The sequence below is a fragment of the Protopterus annectens genome, chromosome 2.part2 (assembly GCF_019279795.1).
Source record: "Protopterus annectens isolate FY-2018-M chromosome 2.part2, PAN1.0, whole genome shotgun sequence".
NCBI lineage: Eukaryota > Metazoa > Chordata > Ceratodontiformes > Protopteridae > Protopterus > Protopterus annectens.
Genome location: NC_056730.1, coordinates 109,025,255 through 109,046,351, shown reverse-complemented (window position 1 = coordinate 109,046,351; position 21,097 = coordinate 109,025,255). Strand labels below are relative to the sequence as shown.

Genomic DNA, 21,097 nt, shown 5'->3' with positions numbered 1-21,097 from the left:
GGCACTATGCCACGGTAATCCTATGAATAGGCTTGTAAGAGCCCTGGGCCATTAGCCCAGCCATTAGCCTAGTACACACCTATGACCCTATTATTTGACTATAGATAGCATAATATAGCTGTACTCACTACACTCACAGTGCAACCTGGCCAGACGCCCTGCATGCACCTCGACTTTGTGCGCTCTCACCTCTGCAGCTGTTGGGATAGAAGCACACCATTATGCATGCCAGTTTAACAGACATTCAAGATTAAATACTGGTGAAACACAGGTAAACGTACTTATGCACATGTGTAACATTGCCCACCTAGAATTCCTGGACCCAGGCATCCAACAGAGCGCCCTTCCATCTTTTCAAGTCATCATAGTTGTGACGATATTGCTCACCTGTGTAGGGGATACCAGTTACACTGGTGAGGTCCCTTGCCAGCCTGTCCTAGGCCTCTGCATTGCACTCCAAGCCCCAGTAACCTGCCTGCATGAGCCCGTGTTCATGTTTTTTCACAAGGCGTCTGACCAGGACCCTGGACCCCTCAGTGTCCCACCTCTGTGCTCGAAATCACAAATGCTCTCCAATGCCTGCCATTGTATCCTTCAGAGAGCGCGAACTCCAACAGATTATAGTGTATTCCTTCCTATTGGGCTTAATATAGCCCATTTCCCCACCCTTACGCACCATTGGGCAATTTTTAAAAATGTGGCACATCGCTTGGCACCTTGCAAACCAGTGCTGCTGAAGTGAGCAGTGCTTAAACTGGCAGTGCATAGCAGTGCTTAGTGTGCAAACCAGCTAAGCACAGCCTAGTAGTGCCAAACACCGACAAATAGTGCCTAAACAGAGGTTGTTTAAGCAGTGTTTATCATGGTTTAGCTTACATACCTATTAAACCTATCTTGCAAATGCGATCAAATGTAATAAAATAATAATAATAATAAAAAAAAATTATTATTCATTATGTCTTTGATACAGACATTATATATATATTTTATATGTATGTGAATGTTGTTTTATGAATGTGTATAAGTTGTATTTTAGTTTTTAATTTATTGGTGTATATTTCTTTAACACCAAAGTAATTTTAAAGCAGAATTTTAGTGCCAAATTGGTTTATATAAGGAATGAGAAAATGATTGACAGTTATTCTGATGAAGTCCATGTATATCAATGGATGAAAGTGCTAAATCTGTCCTATAATAAAGGATTGTGGAGTCAACATTCATTTGTGGAAGTGCTTTTCCTTCAGCTGAGTCTGTATTTTTGGCGTGCATACTGTTTTGGATTTTGTTGTGTTGCTGCTACGCCAATTGTGCTTTAATTCAAAGATGCTGAATGGAGAGAAACAGTAAAAGAAATCAAGAATAAGAGGTACAAATGTACAAGATATCAAATGTGATGAAGTAGTGGCCAGAGAAATTTAAACAAAATTAAGAAATGCTCCTAACTGAAAACCCCATTATCAGATGTAGTACCTAACTCCTGGAGTCTATATTAGAAGCACAAAACTGCTTTTGAGTGAACGCGTAAAGAATGACACATATTCAACAAACCACATTTAAGCGATTTGATGAATATGTCACAGGGCAAGGAGGTAGTTGGCCAACTACATGGAGTTGCCTTTTCCTTCACTATAGGTGGATCTCGGAGTTCGTATATTTAGTAATGCAAGGCATGGGGGCACAGCCCCCCACATTGGAGGGCATGGGGGGTGAAGCCCCCCACCTGATAATGGCTTTTAATTTTAATTTTTTCCAAACAGCCACGTGAATTTTTTCACTAGGAAAAAATTTGATTATGTGGCCATTCGCTGTTTACAGGTTTTGTGTATTATGTGTCGACTTTTATGTAGTCGCACATATGCGCTTTAGTTGTTCTGATATAGACCCAACTCCTGGCTAAAAGCATTATTTATTTACTTATTTAATATTTGTTGACTGGGAAAAGTCCAAATGGGCAGAAACCCATTTTCAACAGAGGCCCAGTGAGAAAAGCTCCAAATATTTAAAAAAGTAGATAAGAACACATAGAATAGAAATTATCAATTATTATTAAGTTTCAGCATCAATTAGCTGGGTAATAGTACAATATACAGAAAGAGTTAGCAAATACAATTAAGTCTCAGCATCTTTACCTGAAGATTTAGCCATGGTTAAGAACTATTGAACAGATGCCAACCTGGTACACTACAGGAAAAATGAGTGAACCTGCAAGCTATCTTAAAAAAACTATAGACCCATAACTTGCCTTCCAATGATGTATAAACTATACACTGAAATGGATGCCAGCAGAGTTAATAGTCATTTAGAAGAAAACTGAATTATGGCCATAGAGCAAAAGGGTAACAAAAGAATGTCATATAGAACAAAAGATCATTTGTTGTTAAATAAAGTCATAATGGAGAATTGTAAAAAGGGGAAGAATCTAAGTATGGCATGGCTAGACATTTGACAGTATCCTACATCATGGAAAAAAGTGCTTGCAAATATATAAGATATACCCCACATTGATCGATTACATTACAGTAACCATGAAACAGTGGCAAACCACTTTGCAGCTAAGCCATGATAAAGGACAAATTATGATCCAAGGGATAAAAATTAAAAGGGGGATTTTCCAGGGTGACTTATTGTCACTGCTGCTCTTTTAACTTTCCCTTAAACCATTAAGCTGTTCACTTAATATATTACATCATGGCTACAATGTGGCTCCCAGAAAACAAAAAAAGTGTAAAGATTTCTCATCTTCTTTTTGTGGATGGAACTGAAAGCACAACTGCAAGTGGTCAAAACCTTTGCAGATAATACAAAAATGTCATTTGGTCTTGTTAAATGTGCAAAAGCAACCTTTAAAGCAGGAAAGCCGGGAAAGCTGCCGCACCAAGAAAAAGGTCTAGGACAGGAATGGGATATAAAAGAATCTGAGCAAGAGGGAGTGTATAATAGTTGGGAAACTATGAAGGATCACCAATAAAACATAAACAGATTTAAATTAAACTTAATAAGGAATATTTTAGAAGACTAAAATTAATACTGGAAACAGCACTGACACCTAGGAACAAAGTCGAAGCTATAAACCAATTTGCTTTTCCTGATCTAGCGTACAGTTTTGCAGTGATTGACTGACCCTAAAAGGTATTAGATTGGTATGATAGGAAAACAAGAAAAATGTTTCATACTTAAATGATTTATAAAAATCACTCTATACCAAGATTATAAATTCCCCTTTCTGAAGGAGGTATGTGCCTCCATGAGATTGATTACATGTATAGATCTGCAATCCTAGGGCTACATGCATGTTTGCTCACATCACAAGATGCAAATATAGAGAAAGTTTCAAAACAGGAGAAGAATAAGTCTAAGATGGCTTCCCTGCTTAGTTTAGCAGAAGCATATCAGTGTCACATGGGAATGGAAACCAACCCAGAAGTAGATAAAAATCAGACAGCAATTGAATGTGTCAAGAAAGAAAAAAAAAAACAATATAAGGTGAAGGATCAGATGAAAAGGCAAAAAATGTGAAAAATGCATAAATATAGTTGCAAGTACAGAAAACTCCGAACAATCTCATGTTGATCAGGATTTAATGCAGGGATGGTTAAGCAGAGGTGAATTTAAGGTAAAAGATGAAAAGTTAATATTGGCAGCCCTGGATCGTAGACTACATCCATGTTGGCTTACAAAGTCTATTGAACATGTCAGAGAAACAGACAAATGCAGGCTTTGTAAAACAAAATTGGAAACAGTCACACATCTTGTTGCTGGGTATGATGTACTAATGCCATATGACCTGTACAATGAATGGCATAATAATGTGGCAAGACTGTTTCATTGGGGATTGTGCAAACATTATAATATTGAAGTAGTTGAAAAGCATTGGAAACATGCGCCACAAAGCATTATAGAAAATGGTGAAGCTTATATCATGTGGAATTATCCATTACCAAAAGTTAAAAAAATAGATACAAGAATATCAGATATAGCAATCCAGGAAAAGAAGACAAAAGTAGGATTGATCATTGAAATTGCTACACCCAGTGATTATAGTGTCCTACATACGGTTAGACACAAAGTCATAAAATACCAGGATTTGCATGCAGAAACAAAGACAATGTGGACGAAGGATACCCAGATCCAGTTCCAATAATAGTAAAAGCAATGGGTCTTATAAAAAATATATTACAGTCATATTTAGATATGTTATTGATACATGTGACTTCATATGAATTGCAGAAGGAGTCAATTCTGGGTACATTACAGGCACTGCGAAAATTACTTTTGGCTAATATCAAAGACTGAAAGAATACTAATTTCATGAACTTTAATCAGACTTTGACTTAGGAACAGGATCCATTCCCATCATGGTATTAGAAACTCAAAAGTCATGGAGAAATTAAAAAGATAGGATTCATATACTGAGACAATGCAGGCTGAGACATATCTTGTGACCCTGACTGGATATGATGCGCAACAGTTCTTGATATAAAACACATGATGCTTCAGAAAGTAAACCGTCAAAGTATTTAGAAGGAAACAATGGACTTATGTGCAAAAAAAGTAGAAGTAACATTAAATAAAACTGTTAAATTAGTCTATCTAGTAGCTCAAAGCAGTTTTGTAAAGATATTAAGACTTTACGTGGTAGCAAACAATTCAAGTATCCAAAGCCAGATTTAACAACTGAAGTGCACTGTTTGGGGAATTTTGCTGAATGTTTTGCAAAGTTTGCTGAAGCCTCTTTGCCCACATTACTCATTTGTTCTAAGCATACCTCTAACCCTAACCATAACACAACCCTTACCCTTAACCCTAACCCTAACCCTACACATTATATTAGTAAAAAAAACTTTCTCTGACAGTACTATCACCAAGATGACACTTGATGTCATTTTTAGCTGAGAATTACTGGTATAGTGCTTTTTTAGTGAGAGTGAAGTATTCAATGTTTTTATGATTCAATCTTAGTAGTGCTTCAGTTTTATGATACTATCTTTTTATACCATTTGAGGTTCTCTCTTTTGAGTTTTTAACAGTTCATGAGAGAATCACCACATGATGTTTGTTTGCAGTGTGAGGTAGTCAAATCTATCTTTATTTTATTTTTTTTCTGCCACAGGATATTTTGCTAATAGTGAGTTTTTCCCTGTCCCTCTCTTCTCCATCTATTTCTCACCTGAGCATTCAAAATTTCCCCTTGTGGTCACTCACCTTTCTCCAGAAGAGATTTGCTTTTTAGATCCCATCTTTTATGTAGGCCTGAGAGATGTGCAATGTTCAGTGCACACAACTTTTTCCAACAGAACAAGCACTAGCACATAATTTTACATTGCTCATAGCAATAACGCATAGCCCTTCAGGATTCTTACCTTTTAGGCTTAAGCTCAGTCCTTGGTCCACCCTGGAATACTCTCTTGTGTCATTAAGGAGAGTAGATTCATCAGCCGTACATCTGTTTTTTTCTGGCACAGTTTTAAAGCACTGAGGTGCTAATGAGATGCTTCCTGCCTGTAACTCACAGCACAGGGCATGATGTCTTCCACCTCCATTTGCTTAATGTGTCACTTAACTAGACAGTGTTGCTGGGTGGCACTTGAAAAGGGAATCTATCCAGTGGGCTTACCTGGTTAAAAATGTATAGTTATTCACTATTCTGTGAACCAGAAGTGTAGCTAGGATTAGTGAAAATGCCCTGGGTATATGATGTAAAGGAAGTGACATCAGTAGATGCCAATGCTGTGGCAGTGCAGTTATGGCAATCATAAAGGAATGCTGATGCTGTATTTGCAGTCGTGCAGTGTGCTAGTTTTAAGTTTTCTTTCTTTAGGTCCTCAACCTTTTTTTCCAGTTTACATAGGTACATGTCTGAAGTGAAAAGTGATATATAGACAGTTATTCTGAAATTAATAAATGCCATATAATCATATAATTCAAAAACATGTTAATGAGGAAAACACTTTTATGTGAAGCATTCTCAATCAGTTTTGGCATTTTCTTTTACAATTTCTAACTTATGGTACTTTCAGGTGTTTGTCTATTTTATTGCAATAATCTATTTGTGGAATGATTCAGCAAATAACACTTGGAGGTCAATGACACATAACTTGTTTTTATCCCTGCTGGTAAAGTGCACCTCTTTGTGTTTTTTTTTAACCAGTTGGGCATAAAAATAAGAAGAACAATTTCAGACATGATCTAGGCTAGATTCTAGAACTTCTTGACGAACCATGATTAAGGAAATCCCCCTATTTATTACCTAATTTTACCTTAGCACCTTACCATAATTAATTTAAATTCAGTTAATCCAATAATAACTGACCATGAGAATGAAAGTAAAAGGCTATATACTACAAGAAATTAACAAAGAAACTCAAGTCAGAAAATAATACAAATGTTTTGTTTTATGGACTTTTTGGAAGAAGTGCACCTGATTTATGTTAAGCCAAAGTGACCAAAGTGTTGAAATCTGAGACTTGCAGTGGACAATCGAACCAGATAATGTGCAAGCATCTGATGTTGTCTCTCTTTTGCAGGGCTCAGCATTCAACATTCTCCTGTGGAACGACTGAAAGTAAAGGACGCAGCTTATGTTAGAAATAACCTTGAACCTATACCTGATCACTGTGCTAAAAAAAGTAAGTGGAGACCTCTGCCAATCAAGCAGCCTGAAAATCATGGCAACCCTGAAGTGAATGTATTTGGCATTGCTGGTCTTAACAGTTTTTGTCAAAAAGTTTAGTTTTTTAATATTTTTCCTTTTAATAGTATATGCAGTAACTAATAATAATAATAAAACACAAATGATGTCCCAGGTATTCTACTTGTGTATGTATAATACATGTTGCATGGTAACTATAAACCTGTTATAAAATTACCTGAAAATATTAAAAACTAGATTCGATAATTCTCTCTTTAGGTGCCATAAACCCGGGTTTCAGTCCTAGCAACTTGATGAATTAAAGATCCATAAACAAGTCAGTTCCATGCCAGTCCAGCGGGTCTATATTACAATGTCGAACTCACAGGAGTCCAAACATTGTAATATCAAACCCATATGTTCGAAATGTGAAAATAGCGAAGCCACGGAACACCAATTTTTTTTCCCCAAGGAAAAAAAATCGGTGGGCTGATTTCATGGCTTTGCTATTTCCTCCACTGTGGTACGATCTTGGAGTTGGTATATTTAAGTAGGGGGGATGTGGGGGACACAGTGCCCCAAGCTGGGGGTGTGGGGGGTGAAGCCCACCACATTAGTTTAAGTTTAAAGTGTACTTTTTTTTTTTGTACCAGGACAGCAATTTTTTCCCTGGGGAAAAAAAAATCGCTGTTCTGTGTTTTCGTACTTTTGGGTTTCGAACTTCATGGTATGATATTGCATAGTTCGAACTCTTGTGAGTTAAATGATGTAATATAGACCCAGTTCAGCAAGGTTCTTCAGCGTCATTCCTATGGTTGTTCTCAATGTGTCCAACCATCTGGTTGCAGGTCACCCTTTTTGCTTTATTCCTTCAATCTTTCCAAACATAATGTCCTTCTCCAGTGATCTCTCTCTTCTGACGGTATGACCAAAATAAGACAGTTGTAACTTCATCTTTTGGGCTTCGAGTGACATAACCAATTTGATTTCTTCCAAAATTGATTTGTTAGTTCTTCTGGCAGTCCATGACATGCAAAGAATTCTCCAGCATCAAAGTACAAATGTGTCAGTCTTCTTTCTCTCCCATTTCTGTAGTGCCCAGCTTTCGCATCCATAATTGACCATAAAGAAAAGTGCATGGCTAAGTCTGATCTTTGTTTTAAGTGTTATTTCATTGCTTTTAAATACTTTGTCGAGACCCTTCATTGTAGAGCAACCAAGTGCTATTCTGCAAAGTATTTCTTTCCTTCTAGTTGCTTCTATATTTACAAAAGAGCCCAGGAGATTAAAATTCTTTACAACTGTTATCCTATTGTTTTTAAACTCAAAATCTTCATCATTTTCTGTGTTAATAATCTTTGTCTTGTTTGTGTTCAGTTCTAATTTCATTTTCTGACTTTCCACTTTTACTTTGCTCAACAGATACAACATGTCTTCATTGCTCTTGGTGATAAGCATTGTGTTATCTACATAGTGTAGATTGTTTATATTAATGCCACCAACTTTAAAACCGATCCCCTCTTCTTCCAAATTTGCTTTTCTGAAGATGGATTCACTGTAAAGGTTAAACAGATACGGTGACAATATGCTTCCTTACCTGATACCATGTTTTACTGGAAACCAGTCAGTGTTGCCATATTCAGTTCTCACTGTAGCTTCTTGATTTTCATAAAGGCTCTTCATCAGCTGAGTTATGTGTTTGGGTATTCATATTTGTGCATGCGTTCTACATAGTTTATTATGAGTGACATAATCAAAAGATTAGCTGTAATTGATGAAGCAAAAGTACACAGGCTTTTGGTATTCTTTGCTCTTCTCCAATATCCATCAAACATTGGTAATACTGTTTCTTGTTCCTCAATTTTTCCTGAAGCCAATCTGAACTTCAAGTAGTTCTTGCTCAACATATAATTATAGCCTTTGTTGTATTATTTTCAGCAGTATTTTCCTGGCATGTGGAATTAATGCAGTTGTTCTGTAGTAGTTACAATCCTTAGTGTCACCTTTCTTTGATATAGGTATGAACAATGATCTTGTCCAGTCGGTTGGCCATGTTTTTCTTTCATCAAGTGAGGGCCATGATAGCACTTTCTGAGCCTTTGATTAATTCATTTGGAATATCATTGATGCCAGCTGACTAGTTGTTCTATAAAGCTTTAATTGCTGCTATGACTTCTTCTTTTAAAATATCTGTTTTTTCCTCAAAGTCAGTTTCTGGCTCAATTTCCCCAATATAATCCATGTTGCCTTTTTTGTATAAATTGTCTGTATATTCTTTCCATCTCTTTTTAATGTTTTCTGGATTGTTCAGTATCATTCCATTGGCATCTTTAAGCATCCCCAATCGAGGTTGGAATTTCTGCCACAATCACTTAATATCCTGATAAAATAGTTTGTCTTTTCTGTTTACATGTTCTGATTCAGTTTTCTGACAGATATCCTTGAAATATCATTCTTTGTCCAGCTTTGATGTTGGAACTCTTTGTTCATTAATGATAATTTTCTCTGTCACCGGATAATTTTGCTTACATTCTTTGTTCTGCTGCTTTTCTAGTTTCTTCCAAGATCCAAGGTGATTCTTTTGGCTTTCTTTGTCCTCTGGAATATTTTTTCAGCTTTGTCACTAATTATGGTTTTGATGTCATTCCTTAATTCTTCAGGCTGCCTATCTTCTGTATCAAGAATGGCAAATCTTTTATTTTATCCAATAGCCCTGTAGAATATTTTCAAAGTCATATTTTGGAAGGTTTCTAAAGGTCTTCTTCTTCTTGTGAAGTTTTACCTTGATCTTGCATGTCAAAAGCTTGTGGTCACTTCCATAATCAAGTCCTGGTTTAATCCTTGCTGTCAACATTGCAGATTTCCATCTCTGTCCTATGCAGATGTAGTCAATTTGATTTTGATACATGCCATTTGGAGAAGTCCATGTGTACTGGCAACATTTGTGGTGTATTCATGATTGACAGTTGATTGGTTTTGCAGAACTGTACTGTTATCACCGGCTTCATTTCTTTCTCCTATGCCATGCTTTCCAACCACTGCATCTTCAGCTGTACATTTGCATTAAAGTCCCCCATAATGATCAGTAGATCTTGTTTTGGCATTTGATCTATTTCATATTGAAGTTATTCATAGAACAATTCTACATCCTTATCTTCTGTGTCTGTCCTTGGAGCATATACTTGGATCAAGGTGACATTGATTGACTTTCCCTGTATTCATATTGACAGGACTACCACTGATAACATTATACTTTAGTACCATCTGTAAAAGCTTATTGTTGAGGATGAATGCCACACCATTTTTCCTGTGTGTTTAATGACCACAGTAGCAGATCCAATGCTCAATTCACTGAAAGTGGCCCTGACCTGCCCATTTGACTTCACTAATCCCTAACAAATCGATTTTGGCTTTTTCCATCTGATCTTTAACAATTTCCAGTTTTCCTTGGTTCGTGCTCCGTACATTCCACATTCCTATGTTAAGAATATCTTTGCAACTTCTGATCTCCCTTTTCTGTCCAGCAACATTAGCATCAGGACAACCTGATGACTTTGATTTGTCAGCTTTACAAATACTGGCCATACTCTGGGTGACCATCAGCTTTTTCCTAGTAGCATGGTGAGTGCCTTCTGACATAGGGAACCATCTTCCAGCAGTACACTTCATTTCTTGTTGTTGTCTCATCATCATCAAGTTTTCTTGATAGAATACAAGAGTGGATTGCCAGGCATTTCTTCTCCAAAGTATAAATTCAATGTCATCACCATTGTAATCTTCTGCCTCCAACACTGCCTGTCTGCTGCTGCCCAGATAGGTGGTATATCATTAGTCTAGCATCTTCACTGAAACCTGTTTGCCTTGAGAGACCCTGCTGGAAGTAAAATTATCAATGGCATATCTTTCAGGTTGACCTAAAATATAAAATATATATATATATATATATATATATATATATATATATATATATATATATATGTGTGTAGTTCCCCTTCACAAGATCGAATGGATGGAAGCTCGAAATTCATAATCTCGAGACCAGAATCTCGAACGTCCATTCACTCGAAATTGTGAATGGGAGCCTTAGGTTTAAAGAAATAAAAACTTAACTTACCTTATTGCAGGGGGCCAGGTCCCCCTGTACCCCAGCAGTTTAAATGTGAATGTTCCGTGACTGCACTATAGCGGAGGAATGGAAAATCTTCCATTTTGTGCTTACATGTAAAGTGCAGAATGGGAGAGTTCCCATTCTTTCACTATAGTGCGATCTCGGAGTAGGTATATTTAAGTAGGGAGGGTGTGGAGGGCACAGGCCCCCATGTGGGGGGTGCAGGGGGATGAAGCCCCCCTGCGGAAACATTTGAAAGGTGTAAATTTTTTTTTTTGTCCCTTTCATATGTTCGAGTTTCTCTAAATTTGAGATTCTGGTTTCGAGTTTATGACTTTGTGTGAGAGAGAGAGATTAATTAACCAGTGGCAGCAGCAGTAAAGATGTTTGCATACCTCTCAACCACTTAGCTCGAAATCTGGATAACATCTGAAATAAAGGAGGAACAAAAGCTCAAAATAGGAACAGATTTTAAATGCTGTTCTTATAAATTTACAAAATAGCTTAATTAATAGGATTTGTGTTAGCATGAATTTTCTAAAGGAAATAAAGTCTGAAAGTTATTTACTGACATTACTACCCAATGACTCGCAATAAACCACACTGTGGGAGAAAGAGACAAAAAAAAATAAAGTAAATATCTAGATATTATATTTTAAAATGTTATCTTTTGGATGTAAAATGCTTCCTTCAATACCATTTACATATACTACAGCAAAATGGAAACATTAGGTGGAGGAACTATTTTACACCAAAAAATATGTAAAACAAATAATATAGCAATAAAAAATAAATCAGTAAGTAAAACATAATTTTACAGACAGACCATTCTCTAAGTGCAATAATGCCCTCCAGGGTGTATGTTACAGTGTAAGTAACACCCTTCCAGATGTAGAGGCCCTTCAGCTGCAGCATCTGACCTCACAACACCCCTGGGTGGGTGTCATTTACATATTAATGCACACACCCTGTTAGGTATTATTGCTTGTTTAAAAGTATCATCTAGGTATGCTACAAATATTGTTGTTGTTGTGTCTTTCAGCTTTTCCCGGTTAGGGGTCGCCACAGCGGAACTCTGGTCTGCTAATGATTGGCAGTAGATTTTTACGTGCTGAGTTGCCGGCCCTGACGCACAGCCTTCAATGAAGGTACGCCCATTCACGTATGTCTCCACACAAAAGACGCTCTAGCTGAGAATCGAACAGGACAACGTCTTACTGTAAGGCGACAACGCTACCACAGCACCACCACCACAGTATACATATCGTAAAACATATCACATGGTAACTGTAGATCTATTATGAAATTTCCTGAAAGGATTAAAAACTAGATTTGATATTTAAAGTAACCTAAAATATTAAACATATGGTCAGATATCATTAAATAAATAATCATAAACACTAGGTTAAAATAGATCTCTCATTTTAAAGGTATCACATTTGTAAACAACTAAAACATTTTTTGAACTAATAGAATCAATGCTTGAAATGACCTGTACAAATAAATATGAGATTATCAATGACACCTGACTGACTGAAGTATGAATAATTTTTTGTTCCACACAAGGATAAACTCTTTCTGAGGAAAAAGTCACCTCTGTTGACAATAGGCCTGAGGAAGTTTTTTAATATATCTGTGTTGTCCAGGCTTGCTTAAAACTAGGCACCATAACATTCTGCCTAAAAGGCAGTATAAGACACAATGTCCAAAAATGTATAACTGCATTTGTCTGACTACAAGTAAATTGCTTCTAAGATAATTGTAAACATGTAAATGTCAATGTCACTAACGTAGACACAAAAATATTGAACAAAAAAGGTCAACACATTACTGCATATGCTTCTAGACATAGCATTGGGGCATTGAATAAAAGACAGCACTCTTTGTAGGGTGCAATCCTCACACGATCTGCTAATTATTTATTCTTACTTTGAGATCATACAATACCAGGGAAAGGAGAAATGTTCTCAATCCCAGTAATGTAGCATTCTCATACAATTGTCAACCAGCTGTGTTGTTGACCAAAGTGAGCAACAAAGCAGATGTTGATTTTAAATACGTTTGACGATAAGTGTATGTGTGTGTTTCTGCTGCATAGCCATTTTGCATTATTGGGAGCTTCCATCTTCCAAAGAGTATGGACTGGAGACATAGCAAGGTCTTCTGATCTTCTGAAACAAGTTTAAATAACTGTTTATAACAGGTGGGTATTGTTTTATGGTCTAGCATTGTGCCCACTATACTTGATATGTGAACTAGTAGTGAACTGGATTTAAAAGCACTGAAAAGTTTATATAAAATTTCAAGCAACTACTTGGTTTACTCTTAACCCTAATAATAAGCTGTGAGGTGAATTAACACAGCAATATCCTGCAGGGTGATGCACTGACCCCAGCAGCCTGATTTAGCACTAATAATACAAGGGTGGGAGAATATTCTTCAACACAGCTTACATTACTAACTGCATCTAGTCTGGGCCAATATAGAAATGTATTTATTTATTTATTTTTATTCTATTCATTTGTTAACTAGGTAAGCCCACTGGATATAAGTTTCTCTTCTCAGGGGTGACCTGGGAACATTTTCTGATTAGGTGACTTGTTCAAAGTCACTCAATAGTTAAATGGAAGTGGAAAGAACCCTGTACCCTTGACTACTCTTGGCTACAGGAAGCTACTCATTAAAAGTTCAGAGCTTTAATCTTCTCTGTTAGCTGTCAGACCTCTGGTATGCAAATATTACTGTGCACAGTAAGCAAAAAACGTGTAATGTTCATGCAGAAAATTCAGCTTGCAACTGTGAGCCATAGGTCTGCATAGCCTTTTGTAATATCATAACGTCTTTTCATGGATTACAAGCTGGATCATTGAGTGATTCTCAGCATAAACAGGTTATGTTGATTCGCAAGCACCATTTTAATATTCTCAAAGGGTTTTCTGAGTCATGATCAGCCAGCCATTTTAACTCGTACTTTATGAAAGTGCCCATTGTGGCTTGTGTATGCATGTATTTAGTTGATTCACTCATCATCATTCATTCATTATTCATTTATTTTGGATTTTGTCAAGTGCCTTGTAAGGTAGTAAGGTTGGCATATGGTCTTCTTTTACAACTTGTTCAGCATTCAGCAACGTGCTAAAGTTTTTAGGATTACTAGGTAAGAAAGTTAGTCCTATTTTATTTTCTATGGATATATGTGGGCCTAGTATAAGAAATGTGTTTTCTTGTTTTATTCATGTATAAAACTGATATGTGATAGTATGTTATGCTATTAAACATCTATACAAATTAATGAAATAAGATGGACTAGCACTCAAATATTATAAGAATTCTAGGGATGAAACTATAATGCTATGCTTATTATTAGAATAGCTGTAGATAAATACAATGCTTCAATATTATTGGGGTTGAAAACATAGAGTATATACTCAGATTAAAGATCCCGGTAAACATCTTAATTTCAGAAATAAGAAATGTGTAGATAAAGGAAATTTGTAAAGCATATACGTGTGTTAGTAGTGTAATATTTTAATACTGCTGTGGGTTCTAAGCTATGATTTAGGGATCCCAGTCATAGATAATATTTAGAGTCATTCCAGAAGAAAGAAAGTGTGATCACGTCTGTTCATTAAAAGACACGTCTAGCAAGATAGCATCTAAAATTTATCTGAGAATGAAGCTTATCTGTACTTGAAAAAAGTTAAAAAAGGCATTCTAAAACAAGCCTGGTGAATAGTTTTCTTGTTGCATGGCCAGAGACTTCACATGTGTCTTACAGAAGTAACATTTTGGCAAGTACTTATTTTTTTTTCAGTGCAATATCAGCTAGAAGTATGTTTTCAGGTGAACAAGATGAAACTCCCTAAGTATCAATTGTCTGAAGCAGAACACAGCCAGGAACACAGTTCTGATCACTGTTTTTCATGGGATATCATTTATATTAATTTGTTAATCCTGATGTTATATTTATCTTTGGTTTACATTTTCTAATTTCATTTAGTTATTATTCTTTGGCAGAGGGTCTTACAATATATGACACTATTAACACTTTATATAATATAACAGTCTGTATTCTGCAGCACTTTACTACCTTACCCATGATAGTAAAAACAAAATGAAAACTCCAGCAAAGCAAGAGCTTCCAATGAGTGACCTCCCAAATCTCTTGTATCAGAGGCACATGGGATATATGCAAATGATCTTTATGAACATCAGGTGTTTCAGCTAATTGGTGATTCTGAATGCCCATGACTTGTTTCGTTGTTTTACTGAAATTTACAAAAATTTTTGCAGTGACCCTAATGATAATGGACATCAGCTGGGTATAACAACCCTGTGCTTCTAATGCTTAGTCCAACACTCTGTGCTGTGCTAACGAGGTCATAACAAGGCCATAATATGTAACTCCACAGCTAGTGGGGTTTGGCTTTATTGGCCAATTGTCCAGTAAAATGATGAAACAAGTCATGGGTATTCAGAATCAACAATTAGCTGAAACACCTGATATTCATAAGGATCATTTGTATATATCCCATGTGCCTCTGATACAAGAGATTTGGGAGGCCACTCATTGGAAGTTCTTGCTTTGCTGGAGTTTTCATTTTGTTTTTACTGATTGTTTTTTTCAGTGACCTTCTCAATCATTGTTCTACCTTACCCATGATGGAAAAAAAAACATTCTAAAACATGTCATTCTAGTAGTTACCAAGCTTGTAGAACAGGAGACCATTGAGGAGGCTAGCCCAAATTTCCATCTGCACCTAAACACTGACTCATTAAATGACTTCCTCATAGTCACAAGAACTACAGATCACAGCCTTAACCCTCTGAGCCAACTGCCATATTTTCTTTTATCTTTTTAAGATACCAGGTTAGCAAGGCGTCAGTATTTATGTGACTAATTGGTAGGTGAGACCTCTAAGGAACAACTCTGTCAGAAGTAACTCCAAAAATGTCAATTGTTTTAGACATTTAACTGTCTTCTTGGCCATAATTTCTTCTTCTGGAATGTCTTTAGTTCATTTACCTAACCTGAGTTATTTTGTATAACTTGCAGAGGTGTCTGGAGTTTGTTACTTTAAATGCCTAGGCTGTCTACATACCTTGATGGAGATGGGCACCATTCCTAAATCAGGGCATAGTTAAAGATCATGAAATCAGTATTGATGTAGATTTGGATGATAACCAAGAGTGCTCTTCTCAGTACCCACAATGTGCCTAAAATTGCCTCCATCTGTAATTCATAAAGGGTTACTTGTATTGATAACATATTTAATTACTACTGTAAATTATTTCTATTAACCCTGTAGCTCCTTCTGCTACTGAAACTGCCTGGATATCTTTCTTCCATATTGCTCCTATTTTATGCTTGTAAAAACCTTGTATTGGCATACTTTGTATCGCTCAGTACTTAAGACACTATAGTCACTGGATGTGACAATTTCAAGGATTAATGCTACATTTGTCTTTCTTTCTTTCTTTCTTTGTTTCTAGGACTACTATATATTATTCTCTTGCATCTATGTTTTGAACCATTGGTAATGGATGATCCCACGGGATACAAACTTTATCACTGATGATAATGCTTTTTGGCTCATGTCCCCAAAGCTTCTCAGCTACTTCTGTATTGTAGTGTTTGCACAATCTCCAATGCTACAGTCTAAACGCATGTTCAGTATACAGACCCTCAGCTATGAAGGTATCACACACAGCAATGAAATGTATTACTGTTTCTACTTGTGCTTTACAGGACCTGCAGTTGTTTCACCCAATTTTTTATTGAATTTTGAAGACCAAGATGTACCCAGCCTGCTGTCTTGGGCCACCATTGTTTCCCTTTCATTTTTTGGTTTCATTTCACCTCTCCTTAATAATTTCTGTGTCAAATCTTGGTCAACATGAGGTTGTTCCTGAAGATCTCTATACCTGTCACTATATTTATGGATTTGCCATTTATCCTTTCTTCTCTTCTGATCTTTTTCCTAATATTCATCCTTTTTTTGGTACTTTTAGTTGATGTCTGATTTTTGTCTGCTTCTGGTTTCATTTCCATTTCATCTTTATTACAAAATGCGTCTGCTAACATAGTCAATGATGTAATCCTAGACTTCTCATCAAACTTTAAAACTTCACCTGGTCATCAGATGTGTTTGCAGTCTCATAACTATGGCACTATATCTGTATTAAGTTTCAAGGGGGGCCATACTCCCTTCAAAGCATGGGATATATAATGTTTGTATGCACTGTTTTTTTATATATAATCTGATAAGCATGAAACATTTTTCTTGTTTTCATGTCCAGTTGATTCAATACTTTTAGTGGCCAGTCAATTATACAAAAGCTGTAAGCTAGAACAGGAAGAAAAACATGATTTATATATTGGACTTTATTCTAAGATATCAATATAGTTTTGAATATTAACTGTAGTCTTCTAATGCATTCTTTACTAAGCTTCATTCCTATTTGCTTATGTTTTATAGCTAATGCCTCATCTGTTCCCAAATATTTATATGCTCCCTCCTGAGCAAGTTTCTTTATAGCATATTCCTGCTTCAGGTTAATATTTTATTGATGCTGAAACATTCTTTTTTTAAATGTTGGTTTTGTATATTTATCAAGACAAAATATCATTCTAATATCATCAATGAAAGTTTCAATGATCTGTAGTTGTGCTTTCAGCTCCTCCTCTGAAGAAATACCCAATTTTAAATTATCCACAGAATGTAGATACTTTAAACAAGTTTGGTTTCTGCGAGTTCCACTATGATCATAACCTTATCTGTTAAGTAAACAGCTTCATGAGTTAAGGGAAGACCAAATTACAGTGGTGACAAATGATCACCTAAATATCCACCTTTGAATTTCTGTCCCAGGGAAAGTAACTTGCACGTTGTCATAAATTAATTGCAAAATAGTTTTGCACTGTTTTGTAGTCAGTGCAATGTAACTGATCTATGTAGGGTGTATTTCATACATCTGTCAACATTCCCTTAGCAAGGAATATAGAATGCTGCCAATACTTATGTTGCCAAATACTTTTTTTTGTAATCTATCCACGCCATACCTAGATTTTTCCTTTTAAGAGGAATTTTATTACTGTCTATAAATGGATAAATCCATTAACTCATAAAAGCAGTTTTAGACAAGGCATTTATTGTTCAGAACAGATTGGCAGGATAAAACAAAGTTTAATATGACCTAATATAATCTGATGCAGTCTCACAGATTCTAAAGTAATATGTGAAAACTACAGACTTAAGTGCATGAAAACAAGATATCCTGGAAAATTCCTTCTATTCATAAGTTAACTTACAGTAGAATAGTACAATCATTATTCAGAACCTGTCAATGCTGCTAAATCACTGCATTTTCTCATGCTGTACTGGTTCTCTTGACTTCATCAGTGCAATATGCAAACAGTGCTGTATTCATTAAAGAACTTTGTAATAAAACAAAGACAAGCTGTCTAACTGGTTCACCTAGACATGCAATTATTCATAATAGTATTTTGTTTCATAATTGAACAGTCTATTAATAAAGTAGTATAAAATAACTACTAAGAAATAAATAATAATGCTAAGACTATTTGAGCTTTTTTTCAAAGTGGCAACATATAGTTGCTGTATTTATGCTTCAAAGAATACAAACATGTTTCTAAGGCACAATGTTATAGAAAATGGGAAATAAAAGAATAAGAATGAGAAACAAAAGCCATGATTTAATACATGTCAGGACAAAAAGAGGGAAATATGGTTTGCAGATTAGCTTGTGGAAGTATAGTGAGAGCTGTAAATGACTGTGGGTCAATGCAAAATGGCTGCCATATACAGCAAGCATTTATGGAGGTGAAACAGACAGGGATTTCCTAAGTTAGCACAGATAAATAAAATGTATTTATTCTCAGTTAGAAAGGGGAGAATGTATGAAATAAAAATACTACACAACCATTTCTGGTAGGGAAATGAAATTTAAAGATCATCTGAGTACAACTTAAAGTTATACATTTTCTGTATGAGAAAGTGGCTGATGGCTCACCATGTAATGGATAACCAATCTGTCTCCATGTTGGGGAATCAGATTTTTTTAAAGGCTTTTAGCTGTTGTATTTATGATTCTAACCTTGCCATGTTTAATGTGTAGGATATTAATAAAATAGTATAAAATAACTACTAATAAATAAATAGATAATAATGCTAAGACTGTGTATGCATAGAAACACATGGAGTAAGGGCTACCATTCAATCACTTCAGCCAGGAAGTGCTTTTCTAACTTACTGTTCATTTTTTCTTACACTTTATTATCTATCTTAGTGAATCATTTTTCAGTGCACATCTGAAGATAAAGTAATTTAGTATGTAATTACTTCTCATGTGGCTCTGGAGACATGCATGCCTTGTCTTTGTTTCTCTAGCATGTGAATACATATTAGAAAATAACTGTGGTAGAATACCATACACATGCATGAACAAACATGTCCTCCTTGTAATATTGATTTCTTAAATTATTTGCTGATCCCAATTTACCTGTAATGTTCACCTTATAACAATAAAAATGTATGTGAATTTAGTCAAAACAGCATTTGTCAAAGAATACTTTATGCTCTTGAGAATTTACACTTACATATTGCCTTCCTCCTTGGAAATGATATTATTTTAAACATCTGATTTGTGAGCATGCTAAGAGGCATAAATTAATATGCTGGTGTTTCAAAGCTCACAAATGACCCTCTATGTAATTAAAGTATTTCAATAGAAAGTCAACATACTACATGTTACCCACTTGTTGATTATTTTCCTATGAACAGATACAATATGAAAATACACATTTTAATAAGAAATCTGATTACTTTCTGTTTTATTCTCATTGGAAATTTAAAACCAAATGTGTTTTGCAATAAAGGTAAAGTGAGGCCGGTCTAGGGCTTGGAATGGTCTTTTTGAATCTTTTTAGAGTTTTTTCAAGTTTTAGCTTCTGGTATTTAGGTCTTGCATTTGAGCTTGTTTCAGAGTAACACAGCACTGCCAACTACATCTCAACTGTGCACCAAAGCTGGACAGCTAAATTCCACAAATTTTCCCTTAAATACCAGGCAGAAATATCAATTCACAGAGCTCCTCCATGATTGCTTCTGAAAAGCCACCATTAGTGATAAGTCTTCAACCCAGCGTTATGGACAGTTGGACTACTCTTGCTTCTCCTGCCATCCATGTTGACTTGTATTTCTTGAGGCAGTGTAGCAATTGCTTCATGTACACAGATAACCCTCTACTAATAACACAATCTAGTACAGAGTGTGAGATGTATTTACACAAAGAATCTAAAATCTATGCTTTCTCTCACTCAAAACAGTAACATGGAGAATGTTGACAACTCATCTACCAGTACATATTCACATAGTACCACTATTCATACACATATCACTATTCATACACATAGTACACATCAAACACGTAAATCCACATACATAGAGGTTCTCTTGAAAAACTTTCGAAACACCAGAGACCTCCAAAACACAAGACTGCTGCAGCTAACACAGTACCTATAGCACCCATGACACATACCAACGCCAGTGTCTCATCCACCAAGCCCGTAAGGTGTAGCACTCAAAAACCAAGTTTTCTTGTCATTGGAGACTCCATAGTGAGACACACGGATACCTCACTCACCAGGTTGGACAAGGAGAAAGTCATGGTAAGCTGCCTGTCCAGTTCCAGGATTTGTCAAATCACACATGTGCTCTGGTATCTCAACAATAAGTACCGTTATGACTCTGTCATAGTTCATGCTGGTGTGAATGGCCTGGAATATATGAACAGAGACATGGTTGAGCTCTCTGAGTGTGTGTCCAAGACAGGTATGTCCCTAGCCTTGAGCAGCATACTACCCTCAGCTAGAATAATGCCATAGTATAAACAAAAAATTATTGATTTCAATAATTGGCTCAGTTTTTGGTGTCATTCCAAGGGGATCCAGTTTCTGTCAGCCTGGAAAGCCATGTTCAATAAAGCTTGCTGCTTTGCCAGAGACTGTTTGCACCTGACACCCCTATGTTTTCGGCTTTTGGCATAGACTCTTGCCTCCCCCATAGTGCCTTTTTTAGGCAAGGTCTCGAAAACAACATTACTAATGTGAAAAATAACCAATCAGACCAAAATAAGAGTCATGCTGCTAAATGCTAAAAGCTTAAACCAAAAACTGCACTTCCTGGAAGCATTTCTATCACTAGAAGATGTAGATGTCTGTGCAGTCACAGAAACCTGCCTTAAGGCCTCAGAGAGTACCCTGGCCCTGCAAGGCTGCAATACATTCCACAACTTTAGACCACAGAATGAACATGTGAAAACCAAAGGAGGTGATGTTT

The 21,097-nt window shown here is 36.1% G+C and overlaps 1 protein-coding gene across 2 annotated transcripts in view; it reads left to right on the top strand.

Annotated features, from left to right (window-relative positions):
- The window catches only part of ANKRD55 (ankyrin repeat domain 55), a 1,456,090-nt gene that overhangs the window by 1,290,071 nt on the left and 144,922 nt on the right, over nt 1–21,097 (top strand). For both annotated transcript variants that reach the window (XM_044063788.1, XM_044063786.1), the window contains one exon: nt 6,525–6,626. In XM_044063788.1, coding sequence (XP_043919723.1) covers nt 6,525–6,626 — 102 coding nt within the window. The remainder of the gene's footprint in view (nt 1–6,524; nt 6,627–21,097) is intronic.